Source organism: Zootoca vivipara, chromosome 2 (genome assembly GCF_965207765.1).
Source record: "Zootoca vivipara chromosome 2, rZooViv2.hap1.1, whole genome shotgun sequence".
Lineage (NCBI taxonomy): Eukaryota > Metazoa > Chordata > Lepidosauria > Squamata > Lacertidae > Zootoca > Zootoca vivipara.
Genome location: NC_142584.1, coordinates 119,909,584 through 119,931,549, shown reverse-complemented (window position 1 = coordinate 119,931,549; position 21,966 = coordinate 119,909,584). Strand labels below are relative to the sequence as shown.

Here is a 21,966-nt window from a genome sequence, read left to right as displayed (position 1 = left end):
ATACTACTTCAAATCTTATTTTAGCGCATGTAAACTATATATCTTCACAAAGGAAATAATTTTTTAATCTTACAATATTTTTTCAAATAAATTTTAATCCCCCCCCCCAATCTTCTTCCACCGTCTCTTCCTTCTGGTCACAAGACTTTTAGAAGACATCTGAAGGCAGCCCTGTTCAGGGAGGCTTTTAATGTTTAATAGATTATTGTGTTTTATTCTTCTGTTGGAAGCCGCCCAGAGTGGCTGGGGAGACCCGGCCAGATGGGCGGGGTATAAATATATTATTATTATTATTATTATTATTATTATTATTATTATTATTATTATTATTGTAGTCTCCCAGTAATTTGGGCAAGTTGCATAAAATCTAACATCTTCATTTGCCAATCATCTATCGTAGGTATCTCTGATGTCTTCCAATTCTTGGTGAGTAATATTCTAGCAGCTGTTGTGGCATACAAAAAGAATATAATGCCTTTCTTGGGGATTTCTCCCCCTACTATTCCAAGTAAAAAGGCTTCTGGTTTTTTTAAAAAAATAAAGGTGTTTTTCAACACTCTTTTCATTTCATTATAAATCTTTTTCCAGAAGTCTTTTCCTTTGGGGCATGTCCACCACATGTGGTAAAAGGTCCCTTCTTTCTCTTTACATTTCAAACCTCAGGAAATACTTTAGGACAGGAAGAGTTCTTCCAGAGTGGAACAGACTCCCTTGGAAGGTGTTGGACTCTCCTTCCTTGGGGGAGGAGCCTGCCTTTCTATGTGTTGACAAATAATATGATATATGATACAAATGTGATAAAGGCTATTTTTAGTTATTCTCCCGCCCTTTCTCTTTTCTATACAAATGTGTTTTGTAAGGGTTGTTTAATAATGTTTGCGTCATTACCGGTATTTTCTTTTTTTGCTTTTCTGTCTATATGAATTCTTTGATGGGAAGTGAGACTGTACCTGTGACTGAAGCTCTTTCCACATTCCAAGCACTGATGGGGTTTCTCCCCTGTATGAATTTTTTTATGCGTCCTGAGATGGGCGCTTTGACTGAAGTTTTTCCCACATTCACAGCACTGATATGGTTTCTGACCTGTATGAGTTCTTTGATGGATCATGAGATAGGAACTCTGACCAAAGCTCTTTCCACACTTGTGGCATTTAAAAGGTTTCTCCCCTGTATGAATTCTTTGATGCAAAGTGAGAGTGGAACTGTGACGAAAGCTTTTTCCACACTCATGGCATTGAAAAGGTTTCTCCCCTGTATGAATTCTTTGATGGGAAGTGAGCTTGGGCCCCTCCCGGAAGCTCTTTCCACATTCTAAACACTGATAGGGTTTCTCCCCTGTATGAATTCTTTGATGGGTAGTGAGATTATGCCTGAGACTGAAGCTCTTTCCACATTCCAAGCACTGGTAGGGTTTCATTCCTGTATGAATTCTTTGGTGCGCAGTGTAACTCTGCCTGAGACTAAAGCTCTTCCCACATTTTAAGCATTGATATGGCTTCTCCCCTGTATGAATTCTTTGATGGGAAGTGAGATGGACCCCCTGGCTGAAGCTCTTTCCACATTCAAAGCACTGATAGGGTTTCTCCCCCGTATGAACTTTTTGATGCAAATCTAGACTCTGCCTATAACGGAAGCTCTTTCCACATTCCAGGCATGGATACGGTTTCTCCCCTGTATGACTTCTGTTATGGGAAGTGAGCTGCAACCTCTTACTGAAGCTCTTTCCACATTCTAAGCACTGATATGGTTTCTCCCCTGTATGGACTCTTTGATGGGAAGTGAGATCACCTCTCCGACGAAAGCTCTTTCCACATTCCAAGCACTGATAGGGTTTCTCCCCTGTATGAATTCTGTTATGGTAAGTGAGCTGCACCCTCTTACTGAAGCTCTTTCCACATTCTAAGCACTGATAGGGTTTCTCCCCTGTGTGAATTATTTGATGGGAAGTGAGATGTGCACGTTGACTAAAGCACTTTCCACATTCCAAGCACTGATAGGGTTTCTCCCCGGTATGAATTCGTTGATGCAAAATGAGACCCTGCCTTTGACCGAAGCTCTTCCCACACTCCAAGCACTGATAGGATTTCTCCTGTGTATGAACTCTATGATGCGTAGTTAGATTGGAACTGCAACCGAAGCTCTTTCCGCATTCTAAGCACTGATAGGGTTTCTCCCCTGTATGAATTCCTTGATGGGAAGTGAGACTGGCACTGTGACGAAAGCTCTTTCCACACTCAAGGCATTGAAAAGGTTTCTCCCCTGTATGAATTCTTTGATGGGAGGCGAGACCATCCTTCCGAATGAAGCTCTTTCCACATTTCAAGCACCTATAGGGTTTCTCCCCTGTATGAATTTTTTGATGGGAAGCGAGACTCTGCTTGTGACTGAAGCTCTTTCCACATTTCAAGCACGGATAGGGTTTCTCCTTTGTATGAATTCTTTGATGGGAAGTGAGACCATCCTTCCGATTGAAGCTCTTTTCACACTTCAAGCACTGATAGGGTTTCTCTGCTGTATGAATTCTTTGATGGGAAGTGAGATGTTCCTTCCGACTGAAGTTCTTTCCACATTCCAAGCACCGATAGGGTTTCTCCCCAGTATGAATTCTTTGATGGCAAGTGAGATTCTGACGGTGACTGAATCTCTTCCCACATTCTCTGCACTGATACGATTTCTCTCCGCTGCTAGTTCTTTCATGTGAAGAGATTCTATCCCTCCGAATGAAGCTCTTTCCTTGATGTGAGGTGTAGTGGTAGCTCTGACAGATGTTCTCTCCACATTCTGAATATTTATATGACTTCTCCACTATGTGCATTCTGTTCTGGTCCCCCTTGTTCTTCCCTTCCAATTCATCACCACCTGCAATTAAGAGAGAAGTTAATTAGAGCCTCAGAAAGAACATAGTTAATGAATGCTTGTGATAGAGGAAGAACTGAAGAGAGTTAGATGTGAGGCCTTACAATAGTTTTCACCGCCTTTGTTGGCTGGTATTAACTGACATATTGCTTGGCTTTTATCGGGGATAGATTTTGTTTGGCTCAATCCTGGAATCCACTCCATCTCCAATTTCCCTTAAAGCTCTGAGGCTGACATTTAAGAAGGCCTGGGCAGTTCAAACAACCTGGTCATTGCTTTAAAAGGCATGACTAGACACAAAAAATTTGCAGAGAAAACAGTGGATATCCCTTCATTCAGGGTTCATGGTGGGGATGTTAGAATCCTTATGTGGGGGAGGGAGAGAGTGGTCCTGAAGGTAGGAGTCTACCAAGTGCTGAAGATGATTATCCAAATGTCAAGGACCAAATGGAGCAAACAGCACATAGACCTAGTGGTGGGAGGAAAATATCCTTAAAAAAGAGACATGGGGGAATGATCAACGGTCTTCAATGTCTGTATACTAATGCACAGAGCATGGGAAATAAACAAGATGAACTTGAGCTCTTGGTACAGCAAACTAAATACGACATAATAGGCATCACTGAAACCTGGTGGGATGAGTCTCATGATTGGAATGTAGTAATAGAGGGATGAAATCTATTTCAGAGAAATAGACCAAACAGGAAAGGAGGAGGAGTAGCGTTATATGTCAGGGATGTGTATACCTGTGAAGAGATCCAGGATTTAAAACTTCAAAGCCAAATTGAGAGTATCTGGGTCAAAATTAAGGGAGAGAAAAGTAACAGTGATAGTAACTCAGCCAAGAGCATAAGGTCGAACAGATTCCTCACTGGCCTTGCAGACAATTTCATTGTCCAGAAAGTGGGAGAAGCAACAAGAGGATCAGCCATTTTATATCTGGTCCTAACCAATAGTGATGACCTGGCTAGTGGGGTAGAAGTGGCAGGATCATTAGGTGGGAGTGATCATGCTCTTCTGGTGCATGATCACTCCCACCTGCTGCCCAGGACTCTTCCTGCTGTGAGTGCCCACAGGCCCTGTCCCTACCTCTCTCCACCTGGTTTAGGGCGGGGCCTGGAAGGCCTCATAAAGGACTGCTGCCGCTGCTCTGCTGCTGGTGCTGCCCAGGACTCTCTCCTGCTGTGAGTGCCCACAGGCCCTGTCCCTGCCTCCTTCCACCTGGTCTAGGGCGGGGCCTGGAAGGCCTCATAAAGGACTGCTGCCGCTGCTCTGCTGCTGGTGCTGCCCAGGACTCTCTCCTGCTGTGAGTGCCCACAGGCCCTGTCCCTGCCTCCTTCCACCTGGTCTAGGGCGGGGCCTGGAAGGCCTCATAAAGGACTGCTGCCGCTGCTCTGCTGCTGGTGCTGCCCAGGACTCTCTCCTGCTGTGAGTGCCCACAGGCCCTGTCCCTGCCTCCTTCCACCTGGTCTAGGGCGGGGCCTGGAAGGCCTCATAAAGGACTGCTGCCGCTGCTCTGCTGCTGGTGCTGCCCAGGACTCTCTCCTGCTGTGAGTGCCCACAGGCCCTGCCCCTGCCTCCTTCCACCTGGTCTAGGGCGGGGCCTGGAAGGCCTCATAAAGGACTGCTGCCGCTGCTCTGCTGCTGGTGCTGCCCAGGACTCTCTCCTGCTGTGAGTGCCCACAGGCCCTGTCCCTGCCTCCTCCCACCTGGTCTAGGGCGGGGCCTGGAAGGCCTCATAAAGGACTGCTGCCGCTGCTCTGCTGCTGGTGCTGCCCAGGACTCTCTCCTGCTGTGAGTGCCCACAGGCCCTGTCCCTACCTCTCTCCACCTGGTTTAGGGCGGGGCCTGGAAGGCCTCATAAAGGACTGCTGCCGCTGCTCTGCTGCTGGTGCTGCCCAGGACTCTCTCCTGCTGTGAGTGCCCACAGGCCCTGTCCCTGCCTCCTTCCACCTGGTCTAGGGCGGGGCCTGGAAGGCCTCATAAAGGACTGCTGCCGCTGCTCTGCTGCTGGTGCTGCCCAGGACTCTCTCCTGCTGTGAGTGCCCACAGGCCCTGTCCCTACCTCTCTCCACCTGGTTTAGGGCGGGGCCTGGAAGGCCTCATAAAGGACTGCTGCCGCCGCTCTGCTGCTGGTGCTGCCCAGGGGAACTTGAAACAGCACAGAGTTCTTTTTAAAATGCTTTTTAAAGATTTTTTAATGTTTTTATCTTCTTTGGGGTGGTAGGTGGGAGGGATTTTTAGTTGGGTGTGGGAATCTGTTAAATTTTAGTGTATTTGTAATTTTTATTGTTTTTGGTTTTATTGTTTTATTGTGTTTGGGGTGGTAGGTGGGAGGGATTTTTAGTTGGGTGTGGGAATCTGTTAAATTTTAGTGTATTTGTAATTTTTATTGTTTTTGGTTTTATTGTTTTATTGTCTTTTTTGTGTTTTTCTTTTGTTGAGTTCTTTGCTGTTTTTTACAGAGGTTTTATTTTGTTTTTAAGGGGAGGGGTCAGGGCTGCCCGGGAGGGGGTCCCAGCAAGCAAAATGGCTGGGGCAGATTCCACAGGGGTGTGTGCACTGGAACAACCGATCTCAGTGGTCACGGGTAGGAGGAGGAGTTACGCTAAGACCAGACCATGTCATTACCGAGGAGGCAGACTTAGTCGTTGTCTGAGGACTATCCCTGCCTCCAGGTCTGGTCCTGACCGGACGGATATTGGAATAGGCAAGGGATACCCACATGACCTGAAGGTGCTGCTGTGCAATGCCAGGTCGATGATGAATAAGACCACCGCCATTCACGACCTGATTGTGGATGGAGGATTTGACCTGGCATGTGTGACAGAGACCTGGTTGGAGGAAGCCGATGGGCCCGTTCTTGGCGCTGCTTGCCCACCAGGTTTCTCTTATGCACAGCAACCCAGGCCATCTGGGCGGGGAGGGGGGGTTGCAGTGATTTTTAGGAAGTCATTAGTTTGCACCAGGCGTCCTATTGGGAAGACCCAGTTTTCTGAGTGCATGTTCTGGAAGTTGGGCAATAGAGGCAGTACAGGATTCCTTTTGGTGTACCGACCTCCCCGCTGCACCAAGGATTCCCTGCCCGAGCTGCTTCAGGTCGTGTCGGATGTGCTCCTGGAGACACCTAGCTTGGTTGTCTTAGGGGATTTTAACATCCATGCCGACACGACCTTACAAGGAGCCGCTCGGGACTTCGTGGAAAGCATGGCCACCATGGGGCTGTCCCTGAATAAGTCTGGCCCAACTCATAGCCGCGGACATGCCTTGGACTTGGTGTTTACCTCTATGGATGTTGGTGATCTGACATTAAGTAAAAGCGAAACAAAAGAAGTGCCATGGTCAGATCACTTTCTGGTGCAACTGGACTTCTCCGCAACCCTTTCCCTCTGCAGGGAGGTGGGACCGATTCGGATGGTCCGCCCCCGCTACTTAATGGATCCAATTGGCTTCCAAAGAGTGGTAGGGGATGTTTTATCCCATGTCGATGGCCTTTCAGCTGATTCCCTGGTGGCCCGCTGGAATGCGGAGTTAACCAGCGCTATTGACTGTCTGGCTCCGAAGCGCCCTCTCAGATTGCATGGAGCCCGGACAGCCCCGTGGTTTTCCCCGGCGCTTAGGGCAATGAAACAGTCGTTGAGACGGCTAGAGCGCCGGTGGCGGAAAACTCATTTTGAATCAGACCGGACACGGGCTAGAGCTCAACTTCGAGCCTACCAAGTGGCAATGGCGACGGCGAAGAGGACCTTCTTCACCGTCTCCATCGCATCTGCAGAAAACAGCAGCAGGAGACTCTTCCAGGTGGTTCGCAATTTAGCGGAACCACCTGCTCCATCCGGGCCCAGTACGGGCCACATGATCTCCTGCAATGATTTTGCAAAGTTTTTTGCAGATAAAGTCGCTCAGATTCGGGAAGAGGTAGACTCCACCGTGGGAGCAGGGCCGGGGCGGGGGAGTGCTAGAGTCCTGTCTAGTCAAGTTTTGTGGGATCAATTTCAATCCGTTACCTCCGAGGATGTGGACAGGCTGCTTAGACGAATGAAACCAACCACCTGTCTCCTTGATCCTTGCCCATCCTGGCTTATAAAAGCTAGCCAGGAAGGGCTGGGCGATGGGCTTCGCGGGTTGGTAAATGCTTCTCTCCATGAGGGAGCCTTCCCAGACCCGCTGAAAGAGGCGGTTATTAAACCGCTTCTTAAAAAACCATCTTTAGATCCGGCCAATATGGCCAACTATCGCCCAGTCTCAAATCTTCCATTCTTGGGCAAGGTGATTGAGCGAGTGGTTGCGGAACAACTCCAGGCACGCCTGGAAGAAGCGGACCATTTGGATCCCTTCCAGTCAGGATTCAGGCCTCATCATGGGACTGAAACTGCCTTGGTCGCACTGGTCGATGATCTCCGGCGGGCTAGGGACAAAGGTAAGAGCTGTTTCCTTGTTCTGCTGGATCTCTCAGCGGCTTTTGACACCATCGACCATAACATCCTTCTGGACCGTCTAGAGGGCTTGGGAGCTGGGGGCACTGTCATGCAGTGGTTCCGCTCCTTCCTCCTGGGCCGTGTTCAGAAAGTGGTGGTGGGGGATGAGTGTTCAGACCCCTGGGCGCTCACTTGTGGGGTGCCTCAGGGTTCTGTCCTCTCCCCCATGCTTTTTAACATCTATATGCAGCCACTGGGAGAGATCATCAGGGGGTTTGGGCTGGGTGTCCATCAGTATGCTGATGATACCCAGCTCTACCTCTTTTAAATCAGAACCAGTGAAGGCGGTGAAGGTCCTGTGTGAGTGCTTGGAGGCGGTTGGAGGATGGATGGCGGCTAACAGATTGAGATTGAATCCTGACAAGACAGAAGTACTGTTTGTGGGGGACAGGAGGCGGGCGGGTGTGGAGGACTCCCTGGTCCTGAATGGGGTAACTGTGCCCCTGAAAGACCAGGTGCGCAGCCTGGGAGTCATTTTAGACTCACAGCTGTCCATGGAGGCACAGGTCAACTCCGTGTCCAGGGCAGCTGTTTATCAGCTCCATCTGGTACGCAGGCTGAGTCCCTACCTGCCCACTGACTGTCTCTCCAGAGTGGTGCATGCTCTAGTTATCTCTCGCTTGGACTACTGCAATGCGCTCTACGTGGGGCTACCTTTGAAGGTGACCCGGAAACTACAACTAATCCAGAATGCGGCAGCTAGACTGGTGACTGGGAGCGGCCGCCGAGATCACATAACACCGGTCCTAAAAGACCTACATTGGCTCACAGTACGTTTCCAAGCACAATTCAAAGTGTTGGTGTTGACCTTTAAAGCCCTAAACGGCCTCGGTCCGGTATACCTGAAGGAGCGTCTCCACCCCCATTGTTCTGCCCGGACACTGAGGTCCAGCTCCGAGGGCCTTCTGGCGGTTCCCTCATTACGAGAAGCCAAGTTACAGGGAACCAGGCAGAGGGCCTTCTCGGTAGTGGCACCCACCCTGTGGAATGCCCTCCCACTAGAGGTCAAAGAGAACAACAATTACCAGACCTTTAGAAGGCATCTCAAGGCAGCCCTGTTTAGGGAAGCTTTTAATGTTTGATGGATTTCTGTATTTTAGAATTTCTGTTTTTTTGGAAGCCGCCCAGAGTGGCTGGGGGAACCCGGCCAGATGGGCGGGGTATAAATAATAAATTATTATTATTATTATTATTATTATTATTATTCAGTGGAAAGGAGCAACCAAGCATACTAAGACTCAAATCCTAGACTTTAAGAAAGCCGACTTCAGAAAACTTAGGGAAATGCTGGGTGAGATCCCATGGACAGAAATACTAAAAGGGAAGGGAGTTCATGATGATTGGGAGTTTGTCAAAAGGGAGATATTGAAAGCACAACTTCAGGCAATACCAATGAGACGGAAACATGGAAGGTGCCTAAAGAAGCCAGGGTGGCTATCTAAAGAACTTTTAACTGAGTTAAGATTTAAAAGGGATATGTACAAAAAATGGAAAAAGGGGGAAATCACCAGAGAGGAATCCAAACATATAGCCAGCACGTGTAGAGACAAAGTCAGAAAAGCTAAAGCACAGAATGAACTCAGGCTCGCCAGAGAGGTTAAAAGCAACAAAAAGGGCTTTTATGGGTATGTCCGTAGCAAAAGGAAGAACAAGGAAACAGTGGGCTTCCGGTTGACCACGCCATCTTGCTCAGATGGGGGTCCGCTCAGCGGAGCGGACCTCGGCGCTTCAGAGGTGGAGGGAATCGTTCCAGCGAAGCGAAACCTCCTTAAAAGCCCCAAATCGAGCTTTTTGGGGACGGATTTTGCCTGGCGGCGCCAAAAGCGGGCTCTCTCCTCCCCGGATCGGCTTTGTTTAAGCCCCCGAGAGCGAGGAGGTGAACCGCGGCGGACAGGCTGACACTGCTGCTCTGAGAGCGCGAAGCTGCGAGTCTGGGAAGTGGAGGTGGCCAATTCTTCCAAGAACATTCAGCAAATGAATAGACTGTGAGTAATTTGGATTCTTTGGAATGTAAATTAAGGCAACAATTTGGACCTGGGAGAGAGGGGAAAAGAGGAAGCCACCCCCCCCTACGGTAACATAAGAGACAGTAAACAGAAACCCGAAGCCGTAAACAGAAGATTTTAACTTAAAAGGATTCCTCAAAGGCATCAAAGAGAATCTCCCCTAAATGCAGGGTAAAAGGGGAGAGAGACTGTGGTTGTGAATGCCCTGCAGAAAGAGGTTAAGACTAAGAAAGACCTTTCTTTTCCTCGGGAGCCGGCAGCCCAGACAACCCAGTGAGCTGATCAGGATTTATAGTTAAATTTTATTTCTATCTTTATCTCTGGACTTTTTGGAAATTCTTTTTTGGTCTATATGCTTTTGAAATGTGAGTTCGAACTTTATTTTTAAGAATGCAGCCAGCTTGTTAAAATGGAGTCGAGAAAATAGACTGCGATCATATTCCACCCCATGTGACAAGTTTTGACCTTGACAGGACTGAACTATGTCAACAAAAAGGTACCCGCCTGAGTTTCAGCGGACTGTTTTGACCTTAATGTGGGAAGCAAGAATAGAACTATGTCAAGAGGAGACACAACGGCAAGAGTTACAGCAACAATTCCAGATGGTGATGGCAGAATATGATTTCTTAGAAGATGAAGCTTTTGAAACTGAAGAAGACGAATGTGAGAATGACAATGATGGTGATTGTGATTTGGAAGGAAAAGATGAAGATGAGGACTGTGATGATTTAACACAAAATGAAGCCCACCACGAAAAAAATGATGATTTTACTCTACAAAAAGTTGGATGGAGTGCCTCCCCTTCGAGAGGGGCACGATTGGATTTACTGGAACTCCAGAATGACCACAGGGAAGAAGGAAAAATTAAGCAGAGAAGAGAAGAAGCTCAGGGGTCTGATATGGAGGCCTGGATGGCAAAAGACTGTAAACAGGGGGTGGGGTGAAGGGAAAGTGAAGTTGTGATTGTAAGGATGGGTTAATAGGATTATAACTGGACTGCTGACTATGGAACTTGCTGGATTGGTGGGGTGGAGCCGGTACTCGGGGGGGTGTAAGGTTAGTTTGGGAATAGTTATAGGTTTAAAAAGTGAATTGATTCTGGAAAAAGGTGAAAATATGGAGGCCTATAGAGGGGGTAAAAATTAGGCACGGGAAGAAAAAATGGGAGTTTGATTTTTCAGTGATTGGACATTAGGCGAAAATGATAATAGTTAGTTTAAAAGTGGTATAAGATATAAAGGTGTATGTTATAAAATATGAACTATGAAACTGTTGAAGATGATAAATAAGGGAGAAAAACCGGGGAAGGGGGGAGGGTGGGGAAGCCCACAAAATATGGTTTAACAATTATGAATTTAACAATTATGATGAATTTTTGTTGTTGTTGTTTTTGTCTTTTTTTCTTTTTGTCTTTTTTTTCTTCTCTTTTTTCTCTTTTTCTCTTTTTGTATTTTCTTTTTTTTTGGTATGACAATAGATGGTTGGATGGATGAACTCCTGCGTACTGCCCTGGTTCACTGGAGCTCCCTGGTGGCAGGGGGGGGGCTTCGGGGGCAGGGGAGGGGGAGGAGGACAGAAACCCAATCATAAAATGGACCACTTCTGACTGTTCACCTGCGTGGGATACTTCTGTGGCAGGGGAGGACCCATGGAGGGGGGTGGGAAGAAGGTGGAAAAGGTGTTTATGTATGTACCATCTTTTGTAATTTGTAAAATCAATAAAAATTATGTTTTAAAAAAAAAAAGAACAAGGAAACAGTGGGGTCACTTAGAGGAGAAGATGAAATACGAACAGGGGACAGAGAAAGGGCAGAACTCCTCAATGCCTTCTTTGCCTCAGTCTTCTCCAAAAAAGAAAACAATGCCCGACCTGAAGAATATGGAGCAGATGACCCAGCAGGGGAAACACAGCCCAGAATAAGTAAGGAGGTAGTACAAGAATACTTGGCTAGTTTAGATGTATTCAAGTCTCCAGGGCCAGATGAATTACATCCAAGAGTATTAAAAGAACTGGCAGAGGTGATTTCAGAACTACTGGCAATAATCTTTGAAAATTCCTGGAGAACAGGCGAAGTTCCAGCAGACTGGAGGAGGGCAAATATTGCCCCTATTTTCAAAAAGGGGGAAAGAGAGAACCCAAACAATTACCGCCCAGTCAGCCTGACATCAATACCTGGAAAGATTCTAGAGCAGATCATTAAGCAAACGGTCTGTGAGCACCTAGAAAGAAACGCTGTGATCACTAAAAGTCAGCATGGGTTTCTGAAAAATAAGTCATGTCAGACTAATCTGATCTCATTTTTTGACAGAATTACAAGCCTGGTAGATAAAGGAAATGCTGTGGATATAGCCTATCTTGATTTCAGCAAGGCCTTTGAAGCAACTGTTTAAATGGAAGGAGTGTGGAAAGTATTTCAAATTATAATGGAGTTCTTCTAGTCCACCTCCCAGGTATAAGAACAGCAGCATAAACCACATTTTTATAGTTTCAATAAGGAACAATGAAAACACAGAAAGATCGGAAAGTAATCCTTAAACTATCCTACGTTGTTTATATTTTATACATTCATTGCTTTATAATTCATGGCTTCATTAATGGCAAAGGGGATAAAATCCCTGGTGGCAGCTTGAATAAAGGAGGTGCTAAGGGGAAGAACCAACATGGGGAGGGAAGGTGGCTCAGGGAAATGTGGGCATTGCCAGTGGTTTCAGGAGAGCCATTAACGGTCTGTGAGCACCTAGAAAGGAACGCTGTGATCACTAAAAGTCAGCATGGGTTTCTGAAAAATAGGGTATGTCAGACTAATCTGATCTCATTTTTTGACAGAATTACAAGCCTGGTAGATGAAGGGAATGCTGTGGATGTAGCCTATCTTGATTTCAGCAAGGCCTTTGACAAGGTGCCCCATGATATTGTAAAGAAGCTGGTAAAATGTGGGCTAGACAATGCTACCATTCAATGGATTTATAATTGGCTTACTGACCGAACCCAAAGGGTGCTCATCAATGGCTCCTGCTCATCCTGGAGAGTAGTGACTAGTGGGGTGCCACAGGGTTCTGTCTTGGGCCCAGTCTTATTCAACATCTTTATCAATGACTTGGATGATGGGCTTGAGGACATCCTGGGCAGGTTTGCAGATGACACCAAATTGGGAGGGGTGGCTAATACCCCAGAGGACAGGATCACACTTCAAAATGACCTTAACAGATTAGACAACTGGGCCAAAGCAAACAAGATTAATTTTAACAAGGAGAAATGTAAAGTACTACACTTGGGCAAAAAAAAATGAGAGGCACAAATACAGGATGGGAGACACCTGGCTTGAGAGCAGTACATGTGAAAAGGATCTAGGAGTCCTGGTAGACCACAAACTTGACATGAGTCAGCAGTGTGATGCAGCAGCTAAAAAAGCCAATGCAATTCTTGGCTGCATCAATAGGAGTATAGCATCTAGATCTAGGGAAGTAATAGTACCACTGTATTCTGCTCTGGTCAGACCTCACTCTATGATTCTGTTGGGTTAGGGTTGCTGTTGGTCTCCATCCAAATAGTGGAGGTTCATCACATAGATGTATGTATGGGATTTCAAAACCTAAGTTACTTGCTTAATTTCAAAACTGATATTATGATCTAAACAGGAAGCATTACCAAGAGGGTCCATGATGCCACGATTCTCCTCCTTGACTTCCTTATGCAGAGTTCTCTGGTCAAGATCCAGCAAATCGTCTGTGAATCAAGCAGCAACATCTTCACCTCCACACTCCCCATCAGCAGTTATCTCAATCTGATTGGTCTAAATTTTAATTTATACGTAAATCACTTTCTTCACTTTGAACCTCCCTCCCATGTTCAAGAGTAGAGTAACTCTGTATTGTTTCATTGGTGACAGAAGAGGAAAAGTGACTATAACTCACACTTAATCTAAACACAATGGCCACAAGAACTCCTGACTAGGCATTTATTTGACTATGCGATGTTGAATGTTCTCTGTTCTCTCCTGTTTATCTGCCTGTCTGCCTCCCCCGTCACCCCCAAACTGAGCAAGCTCCAATACCTCTACTGCTCCATCCACCCATGTCCCCATCTTCACTCCCCTGAAACTCACCAGATCTCTTAGAGGTCCCTGGGAGGGAACGCTCAGAGGTTGTGGGGAAGGATGCAGGAGACAACCTGACCAGGTCAACAGTCCATCTTCCCCCTTCCATCCTTACTAGCTTTGCAGGATCCGTCTCTTCCATCCTTCCTGAGAAGCCAAAACAAGCTGCAGGGTCCTGGGAGAGAGGAAGAAGCAAAGGGAGCCTCAGAGGCCCTGCAGGGATTCTCTTGCCCTAGATATTCTCCTGCCCCTGGAGAAGCACACATGGGGCAGCCCCTTCCCAAGAGAGGCCCCATTTCTAAACATCTCCAGTGATTCCAATTTCTTCTGTATGCTCCTTGCCCCACTTCGTAAGCCTGGCATGGTCTGCACAGTAGTGGCCCATTGAACTCAGTGGGTATAATTGACAGAACTTGGTGCAAAAACCAGTCACCATCCTGTCCCCAAGCCTGAAAAATGCAACCCCAGAGCATGGGCAGAAAATAGCAGAGTAGCTATTACATGTAGGTGCTCCCATGCTACCCTGTTTCTCCTAAAATAAGACATACCCATAAAATGAGCCATAACAGGATTTCTAAGCATTTCTGCAATATAAGCCATACCCCGAAAATAAGACATAATGATAGGCGCAGTTCTGGAGGGCCCCAAGGAAGAGGCAAGGCTGGACACGTAATAAAAAATAAGACATCCCCTGAAAATAAGCCAATGTGGGGTTGTTTTTTTAAAGGAAAAATAAATATAAGACGGTGTCTTATTTTCGGATAAACACGGTAGGTGCTTTGTATGGAGAGCCCTGTTGACGCTCTTTGAGCTCTCTCATTACAAGCCAGGAAGGTGTTGTGGCCATATTTGCCTCTGTCTGGGGTTGCATGGGGACCAAATCTGTATGTGGAAGCAGAGGAGCTGGTGATGCCACATTTTTTGAAATATGAGACTGATACACCCCCCCTCCTCAGATATCGCGTGTGCTTATACACCATCTCCTTCTTTGAAGCCTCCTTCTTTGGAGGTCTTTAAGGAGAGGCTTGACAGCCCTCTGTAAGGAATGCTTTGATGGTATATATATATATATATATTATTTTGAAGTTCATGATTTTAACATAATTATCTTGAAATATATCAGGGTTGTTGTTGTTTATGCTGTTAACCATACTCCAATATATTTCATTTTACTCTTTATCCACTCACTCTCTGTAATTCATTTTTTGACTGCACATCCATGTTTTTCACTCACACCTTAGTTTCCCCCCACTTATTCCAAAATCTGCAGCATTTCCAAGCAGCCTTATTGCTTCTAATACACTACTAAGAGGTTCCCCTAAAGATAACACCACATCATCTGTAGAGGCCTTCAGTTTGGCATTTTGTTGCCCCGCCCTTAACTCCTTTTATATCTGGAGTTTTCCTTATTCTTCTTGATAATACATAAAAGTGGTGAAAGAGGACATGTCCCCTTCTGTATCTTACATTTTTCTAAGAGACTATTCACCATCATGCTTGCCATGTGTTCTGTATAGATTGTCATATTTCCCTCCAATCCCTGGCTCCTGTGGGAGGGAGCTCCAGTTTTACCTACACACTGTGAAAGGTAATGTAAATAAAGCATTCCGCAGTTGAGACAAGACTGGTGTTTCTCCTTTGGGAAGGGAGGGGCGACCGGGTGACTCCAAAGGGCATGGGCTTGTTTTCGAATAGCAGCAGCTGCAGAGAAACTCCAGGATGCAGAACATCCTTGAAAGCTCACTCTGGGATCAGAGTGAGAGAAAAGTTTGCAGACCTGCCACCCAGAGCCAGGCATCCCATAACTCGGCCCTCCAGATGTTTTGGGACTACAACTCCCATCATCCCTGACCACTGGTCCTGGTAGCTGGGGATGATGGGAGTTGTAGTCCCAAAACACCAGGAGGGCCGAGTTTGGGGGTGCCTGCCCAGAGCCCTCTCCTTCTCCTCCTTGGATTGCCTGATCCCCCTAAAGACAAGGCCTTGGGGTCCTTAAAGCGGCTTTCCATCCTCTCCTCTCAAGGAATGCAGCTCAGTTCCTTTAAACCCTGGCAAGCCGAGTGCAGCCAGCCCAGCCCTCTCGCTCTCTCCTTTTTCCCAGCCCAGGAGGAGCCCCAGGCGTTGCACCTGCCCAGAGAGGCTTCCCTTGAGGCTCTGGGCTGGAGACCTGAGCAGATCTGGAGGGGGATCTGCCAGGAGCAAATCAAAGAATCATAGAGTTGGAAGAGACCACAAGGGCCATCCAGTCCAACCCCCTGCCAAGCAGGAAACACCATCAAAGCATTCTTGACATATGCCTGTCAAGCCTCTGCTTCAAGACCTCCAAAGAAGGAGACTCCACCACACTCCTTGGTAGCAAATTCCACTGCCGAACAGCTCTTACTGTCAGGAAGTTCTTCCTAATGTTTAGGTGGAATCTTCTTTCTTGTAGTTTGACGGCCTGGCAGGGGCTCCTCCATTGAAAGGGGGATTCTGGGCATGCCCTTCCCCCCCAGACCCCTCCCTCCTTCCCCCAAAGAGGGAAGATGCAAAGGAAGAACAGAGCGGCAGACCTCCTGGAAACTCGCCCCCTCCCTGGCTTGGCAGAGAGGAATTGGGGGGGCAGGACCCTCTGCTCCCAAACTTGGGGATCTCCCCCTGCCATTCAGAAGCAGAACACACACACCCTGCAGCCCTGGGACCCCCCTTCTCCCACGGGCACCCCAGGGGGGAAGAGAGAGGAGACTCACCGGATTCTTCCCAGGAGGGAAACCGAGGCAGCACGAGGAGGAGACAAGAGACAAGAGATGCCGGAAGAGACCGAGCACGGAGGGAGGGGGTTCTGCTCTGGAGGACCTGCTCCGTCTCTCTACTTCCTGTCCTCTCTAGGACTCCAGTTCTGTTCGATTTAACCCTTCGCAAGTTGTGCACAGCCGGCTGTCTGTCTGTCTGTCCTCCTTCCCTCCCAGAATCCGGGTTACAACCATAGCTGCCAAGTTTTCGCTTTTCTCGCGAGGAAGCCTATTCAGCATAAGGGAAAATCCCTGTAAAAAAGGGATAACTTGGCAGCTATGGTTACAACACAATTGATATGTCTGTTCTTAACATGAAACTGTTCTTAACCCGAGGTATGCTTTTGCTAATGGGGCCTCCCGCTGCATGTGCTCACATCCCGGGGCAAAGTTTGCTTCCAGGAGCACCTACTTCTGGGTTAGCGGAGCTTGTTATGCGAAGCATTCGCAAGGTGTTACTCTGGTACATAATGAACTGAACTGAAGCACTATCCACACTCCTTCCATTTAAATGGTTTCTTCTCTGTGAGTTTCTTGGTGTTTTGTAAGTGCTCCACTCTCATGGAAGCACTCCAAACATTGAAAGTTTCTCCCATGTGAGTTCATAGATGTACATTAAACCTTTAGTGAAGCTCTTTCCACACACCATATCTTTAAACATATTTTGTTAGGTCTCAAATTCAATGCTTTGTGTTACGAAAGACCTTATTTATTCTACCTCTCACTTATTAAAAGAACTAACAGAGATGGTATGGGGTAAACCGAACCTCCCCCCTATTGCTCCCCTTAGCCTTTTGGAGTCCATTTTGTTTATTGCAAAGCAATAAGGTTACAGTCGAATCTTTTCGGAATACTGCAACCCCGCCCAAAGGTCGGGCAGGAATTTATAACATTTCAGACAAAGGATTTTGATTTAACCAATCACATAAAGCATTACATCATTTAATATTTTAATATTCATCATTGTCTCATTTCATATTTAATACGTATGTCATTACCTAATCTAATACGCATGCGCAATAACCATTGCTAACTAGGCCAAGGATTGCTAGCTAGGCCTCTGATTCTCAATAAGATGTTACATTTGTGAGATAGTATGCGTGTTGGGAACCTGTGTTACGTGTTCTATGTAACAATTTGTGTTCTAGCTTATAAATTATTTCTTTGTAATTTGTGTGTTAGCTGACCTTCTGTTCTTGTAAAAGAACGGCATCTTGCTAGATCATCAGTTTCTTAAAGCAACAAGTTCCCATAATTCACTATTATAAGCATATTCTAGAATTTATAGGGATTTACATTATCACCTTAATTGGGGCCCTTTGGGCCCCTGCTACACGGGAATCAGCATGTTTTTACACTTTAACACTGGAAATGTTACTTCTCAAGAACGTAATGGTTGCTTTAAGGTATTCCTGTTGGACAAGCTTAGTTTCAACGGCAATAACCTTGTTACTCCTGTATTAGATAACCTAACAACTACCTAACCTAAACCTACTCTCCTAGATCTTCTTTTCAACCACCCTCACACTTCAGCTCCCCCAGCACCCTCTCAACTGACAAAACGGCTCTCCCTTCTTTTAAACATTCAACCATTCCCCTCCCCTCCTGGAATGTCAGTCAGACATAGAGTCTGAGTTAACCCTTGATGGGTCGGGTTGATAAAAGCTATAACAAACAGCGTAAAAAAGTCACTTTGCATGCAGAATGTGGTCCCAGGTAAAATGCTCAGCAGACCAAGACACCCTGTGGCACCCTGTGGCGATGGAGGAGGGGGTCTTTGGGGGGTGAAGTCCAACTGTGGGCAGCTTGCAGCACCTGCTGTGGCTGCTTCATGTCATGGGCAAATGCTCAATGCTGGCAGAGGGAGGAGCAGCTCCAGATGAACTCTGCTTTTGGCCTCCTATACTTCCTGCTCTTTCTACAGATTTCTGAAAGATGGGCTAATTACTGGGGCACAGGGATTCCTCTGTCCTCAGGGAAATCATAGAATCATAGAGTTGGAAGAGACCACAAGGGCCATCCAGTCCAACCCCCTGCCAAACAAAAAATACCATCAAAGCATTCTTGACATATGCCTGTCAAGCCTCTGCTTAAAGACCTCCAAAGAAGGAGACTCCACCACACTTCTTGGCAGCAAATTCCACTGCCGAACAGCTCTTACTGTCAGGAAGTTCTTCCTAATGTTTAGGTGGAATCTTCTTTCTTGTAGCTTGAATCCATTGCTCCGTGTCCGCTTCTCTGGAGCAGCAGGAAAAAACCTTTCTCCCTCCTCTATATGACATCCTTTTATATATTTGAACATAGCTATCATATCACCCCTTAACCTTCTCTTCTCCAGGCTAAACATACCCAGCTCCCTAAGCCGTTCCTCAAAAGGCATCGTTTCCAGGCCTTTGACCATTTTGGTTGCCCTCCTCTGGACACGTTCCAGCTTGTCAGTATCCTTCTTGAACTGTGGTGCCAAGAACTGGACACAGTACTCCAGGTAAGGTCTGACCAGAGCAGAATACAGTGGTACTATTACTTCCCTAGATCTAGATGCTATACTCCTATTGATGCAGCCCAGAATTGCATTGGCTTTTCTAGCTGCTGCATCACACTGTTGACTCATGTCAAGTTTGTGGTCTACTAGGACTCCTAGATCCTTTTCACATGTACTGCTCTCAAGCCAGGTGTCACCCATCCTGTATTTGTGCCTTTCATTTTATTTGCCCAAGTGTAGTACGGTACATTTCTCCTTGTTAAAATTCATCTTGTTTGCTTTGGCCCAGTTGTCTAATCTGTTAAGGTCATTTTCAAGTGTGATCCTGTCCTCTGGGGTATTAGCCACCACTCCCAATTTGGTGTCATCTGCAAACTTGCTCAGGATGCCCTCAAGCCCATCATCCAAGTCATTGATAAAGATGTTGAATAAGACTGGGCCCAAGACAGAACCCTGTGGCACCCCACTAGTCACTTCTCTCCAGGATGAAGAGGAGCCATTGATGAGCACCCTTTGGGTTCGGTCAGTCAGCCAGTTACAAATCCACTGAATGGTAGCATTGTCTAGCCCACTTCTTTACAAGAATATCATGGGGCACCTTGCCAAAGGCCTTGCTGAAATCAAGATAGGCTACATCCACAGCGTTCCCTTCATCTACCAGGCTTGTAATTCTGTCAAAAAATGAGATCAGATTAGTCTGACATGACTTATTTTTCAGAAACCCATGCTGACTTTTAGTGATCACAGCGTTCCTTTCTAGGTGCTCACAGACCGTTAATGGCTCTCCTGAAACCACTGGCAATGCCCACATTTCTCTGTGCCACCTTCCCTCCCCATGTTGGTTCTTCCCCTCAGCACCTCCTTTATTCAAGCTGCCACCAGGTATTTTATGCCCTTTGCCGTTAATGAAGCCATGAATCATAAAGCAATGAATGTATAAAATATAAACAACGTAGGATAGTTTAAGTATTACTTTCCGATCTTTCTGTGTTTTCATTGTTCCTTATTGAAACTATAAAAATGTGGTTTATGCTGCTGTTCTTATACCTGGGAGGTGGACTAGACAGAAGAACTCAATTATAATTTGAAATACTTTCCACACTCCTTCCATTTAAACAGTTGCTTCTCTGTGAGCTTGCTGATGTTTTCTAACACTCCATACATGATGATGATGATTATTATTATTACTAATTATTATTTATTTCATTTCTATACTGCTTTATATTTTAAGAAAAATCTCAAGGCTGTTTACAGAATATTAAAACATCTATAAAACAATCCAGAATCAAACATTTCTGAAAAAAGATCAATATAAAGTATACAGTCAAAGCAACATAATTAACAGGAAACTAAAATATTATCTTAAAGATTTCTAATGGAGGCCAACTACAGAATACATATATAACAAGTTAACAAAAAATAATAATCTTAAAACATTTTTAAAACATTCCTAAGTGAAGTCAAATATAAAATACACATTTAAAACGGCATAATTAACAAGAGAATAAAATATTATCATATTATAATATTTAAATGGTTTTTGCCGTGTGAGTTCGTTGGTGATTTCTTAGAGCTCTACTCTCAATGAAACCCTTCCCACACTCCATACATCTAAATGGTTTCTCGCCTGTGTGAATTCGTTGATGTCTAGTAAGTGTTCCATTTTGACGGAAGCGCTTTCCGCACACCATACATTTAAAGGGTTTCTCCTCTGTGTGAATTCGTTGATGTATAGTAAGTGCTCCATTTTGACGGAAGCTCTTTCCACACTCCACACATTTAAATGGTTTCTCACCTGTGTGAATTCGTTGATGTATAGTAAGTGCTCCATTTTGACGGAAGCACTTTCCGCACACCACGCATTTAAAGGGTTTCTCCCCTGTGTGAGTCTGTTGATGTATAGTAAGTGTTCCATTTTGACGGAAGCTCTTTCCGCACACCACACATTCAAAGGGTTTCGCCTCTGTGTGAGTCCGTTGATGTACAGTAAGGTGTGAACACCGTCTGAAGCTCTTTCCACACTCCAAACATTTATATGGTTTCTCCCCTGTGTGAATCCGTTGATGTATAGTAAGTTTTCCATTTTGACTGAAGCTCTTTCCACACTCCAAACATTTATATGGTTTCTCCCCTGTGTGAGTCCGTTGATGTCTAGTAAGTTTTGCCTTTTCCCTGAAGCTCTTTCCACACTCCATACATTTAAAAGGTTTCTCTCCTGTGTGAGTTCGTAGATGTCTTCTAAGAATTTTACTATCACCAAAACCCTTTCCACAATCCATACATTTATAGGGTTTTTCCCGTTTGTGCGTTAGCTGGTGATTTCTAAGGCTGAAAGTATAAGCAAAACTTTTTCCGCACTCCATGCATTTAAAGGGTTTCTCCCTGGTGTGAATTCGTTGATGTATAGTAAGTCCTCCATTTTCACTGAAGCTCTTTCCACACTCCATACATTTAAAAGGTTTCTCTCCTGTGTGAGTTCGTAGATGTCTTCTAAGAATTTTACTCAAACCAAAACCCTTTCCACACTCCATGCATTTAAAGGGTTTCTCCCCGGTGTGAGTTTGTTGATGTATAGTAAGGATTGCACTGCGACTGAAGCTCTTTCCACACTCCATACATTTAAAAGGTTTATCCCCTGTGTGAATCCGTTGATGTCTAGTAAGGATTGCACTGCGACTGAAGCTCTTTCCGCACTTCATACATTTAAAAGGTTTATCCCCTGTGTTAGTTTGTAGATGTGTGCTAAGGTGTTCACTCACACTGAAGTACTTTGCAGATGGCCCTTCAATATTTTGATTGCCTCCTCCATCACCTGGTTTAAAGTTGGGGGAAAGAGAATATTGTTAGGTATTGAAGGAAGAGAACAAGAGAAATTAACACACAGCAAGACTAAATCACCACTTCCTCTTCTTTTAACACCTCCAGTATTCAGCCCTCTCCTATGTACTACATTTTTAGGAAAGGAAAGGAAATCTGCAAATAGGCTCAAGAACCCTTAGTATCCAGTTCTACCTTCAACTCCCATGTAACATTGCGCACCAAGAGAAACCTTCTACGCTGAGGTGAAGCATCTATGGCCCTTCAGATGTGGTTGGACTCTAAGTACCATCAACCCAAGCAAAGATGGCCAATGACCAGACTTAATATAGCATTTCATCCCTCCAAACCTAACCTCCTCACTCCCCACACTCCCTATCCACCTTCTCCAACCGACTCCTCTCCTCCCAACTGACTCCCCCTAACCGTTATTCCTCTTTTGTTTTCAAACACAGTCTA

The 21,966-nt window shown here is 45.7% G+C and overlaps 3 protein-coding genes across 5 annotated transcripts in view; all 3 read right to left on the bottom strand.

The window, feature by feature from the left end:
- The window catches only part of LOC132591243 (uncharacterized), a 75,168-nt gene that overhangs the window by 27,797 nt on the left and 25,405 nt on the right, over nt 1-21,966 (bottom strand). Inside the window, exon 8 of one of the 3 annotated variants that reach the window (XM_088663815.1) lies at nt 19,869-21,408. The exons of 1 other annotated variant lie outside the window; for it this stretch is intronic. In XM_088663815.1, coding sequence (XP_088519941.1) covers nt 20,220-21,408 — 1,189 coding nt within the window. In that variant the 3' untranslated portion in view covers nt 19,869-20,219. Of the gene's footprint in view, nt 1-19,868; nt 21,503-21,966 lie in introns of those variants that run through there. One more of the 3 variants, XM_088663809.1, reaches the window with a different exon arrangement.
- Nucleotides 537-16,253, bottom strand: LOC148687219 (uncharacterized). The gene is made up of 4 exons (XM_088663948.1): nt 16,167-16,253; nt 13,447-13,612; nt 12,990-13,067; nt 537-2,859 (listed from the first exon to the last, which is right to left on the bottom strand). The coding sequence occupies exons 2-4, from the start codon at nt 13,577-13,579 to the stop codon at nt 839-841; spliced, it is 2,232 nt and encodes a 743-aa protein (XP_088520074.1). The 5' UTR covers nt 13,580-13,612; nt 16,167-16,253; the 3' UTR covers nt 537-838.
- Nucleotides 21,153-21,966, bottom strand: part of LOC132591242 (uncharacterized) — an 80,269-nt gene continuing 79,455 nt past the window's right edge. The window contains 1 exon segment of the mRNA XM_088663883.1: nt 21,153-21,175. The gene's annotated coding sequence lies outside the window, so the exon portion shown is untranslated.

What these genes read in the sequence shown, in the direction of transcription:
- LOC148687219 (XM_088663948.1), bottom strand. Translation starts at nt 13,579, where the DNA reads ATGGAAGAGACGGATCCTGCAAAGCTAGTAAGGATGGAAGGGGGAAGA. An exon ending in AGGGACCTCTAAGAGATCTG is followed by an intron (nt 13,068 to 13,446) that starts GTGAGTTTCAGG and finishes CTTGATTCACAG; the next exon opens with ACGATTTGCTGGATCTTGAC. An exon ending in TGGCATCATGGACCCTCTTG is followed by an intron (nt 2,860 to 12,989) that starts GTAATGCTTCCT and finishes TCTTAATTGCAG; the next exon opens with GTGGTGATGAATTGGAAGGG.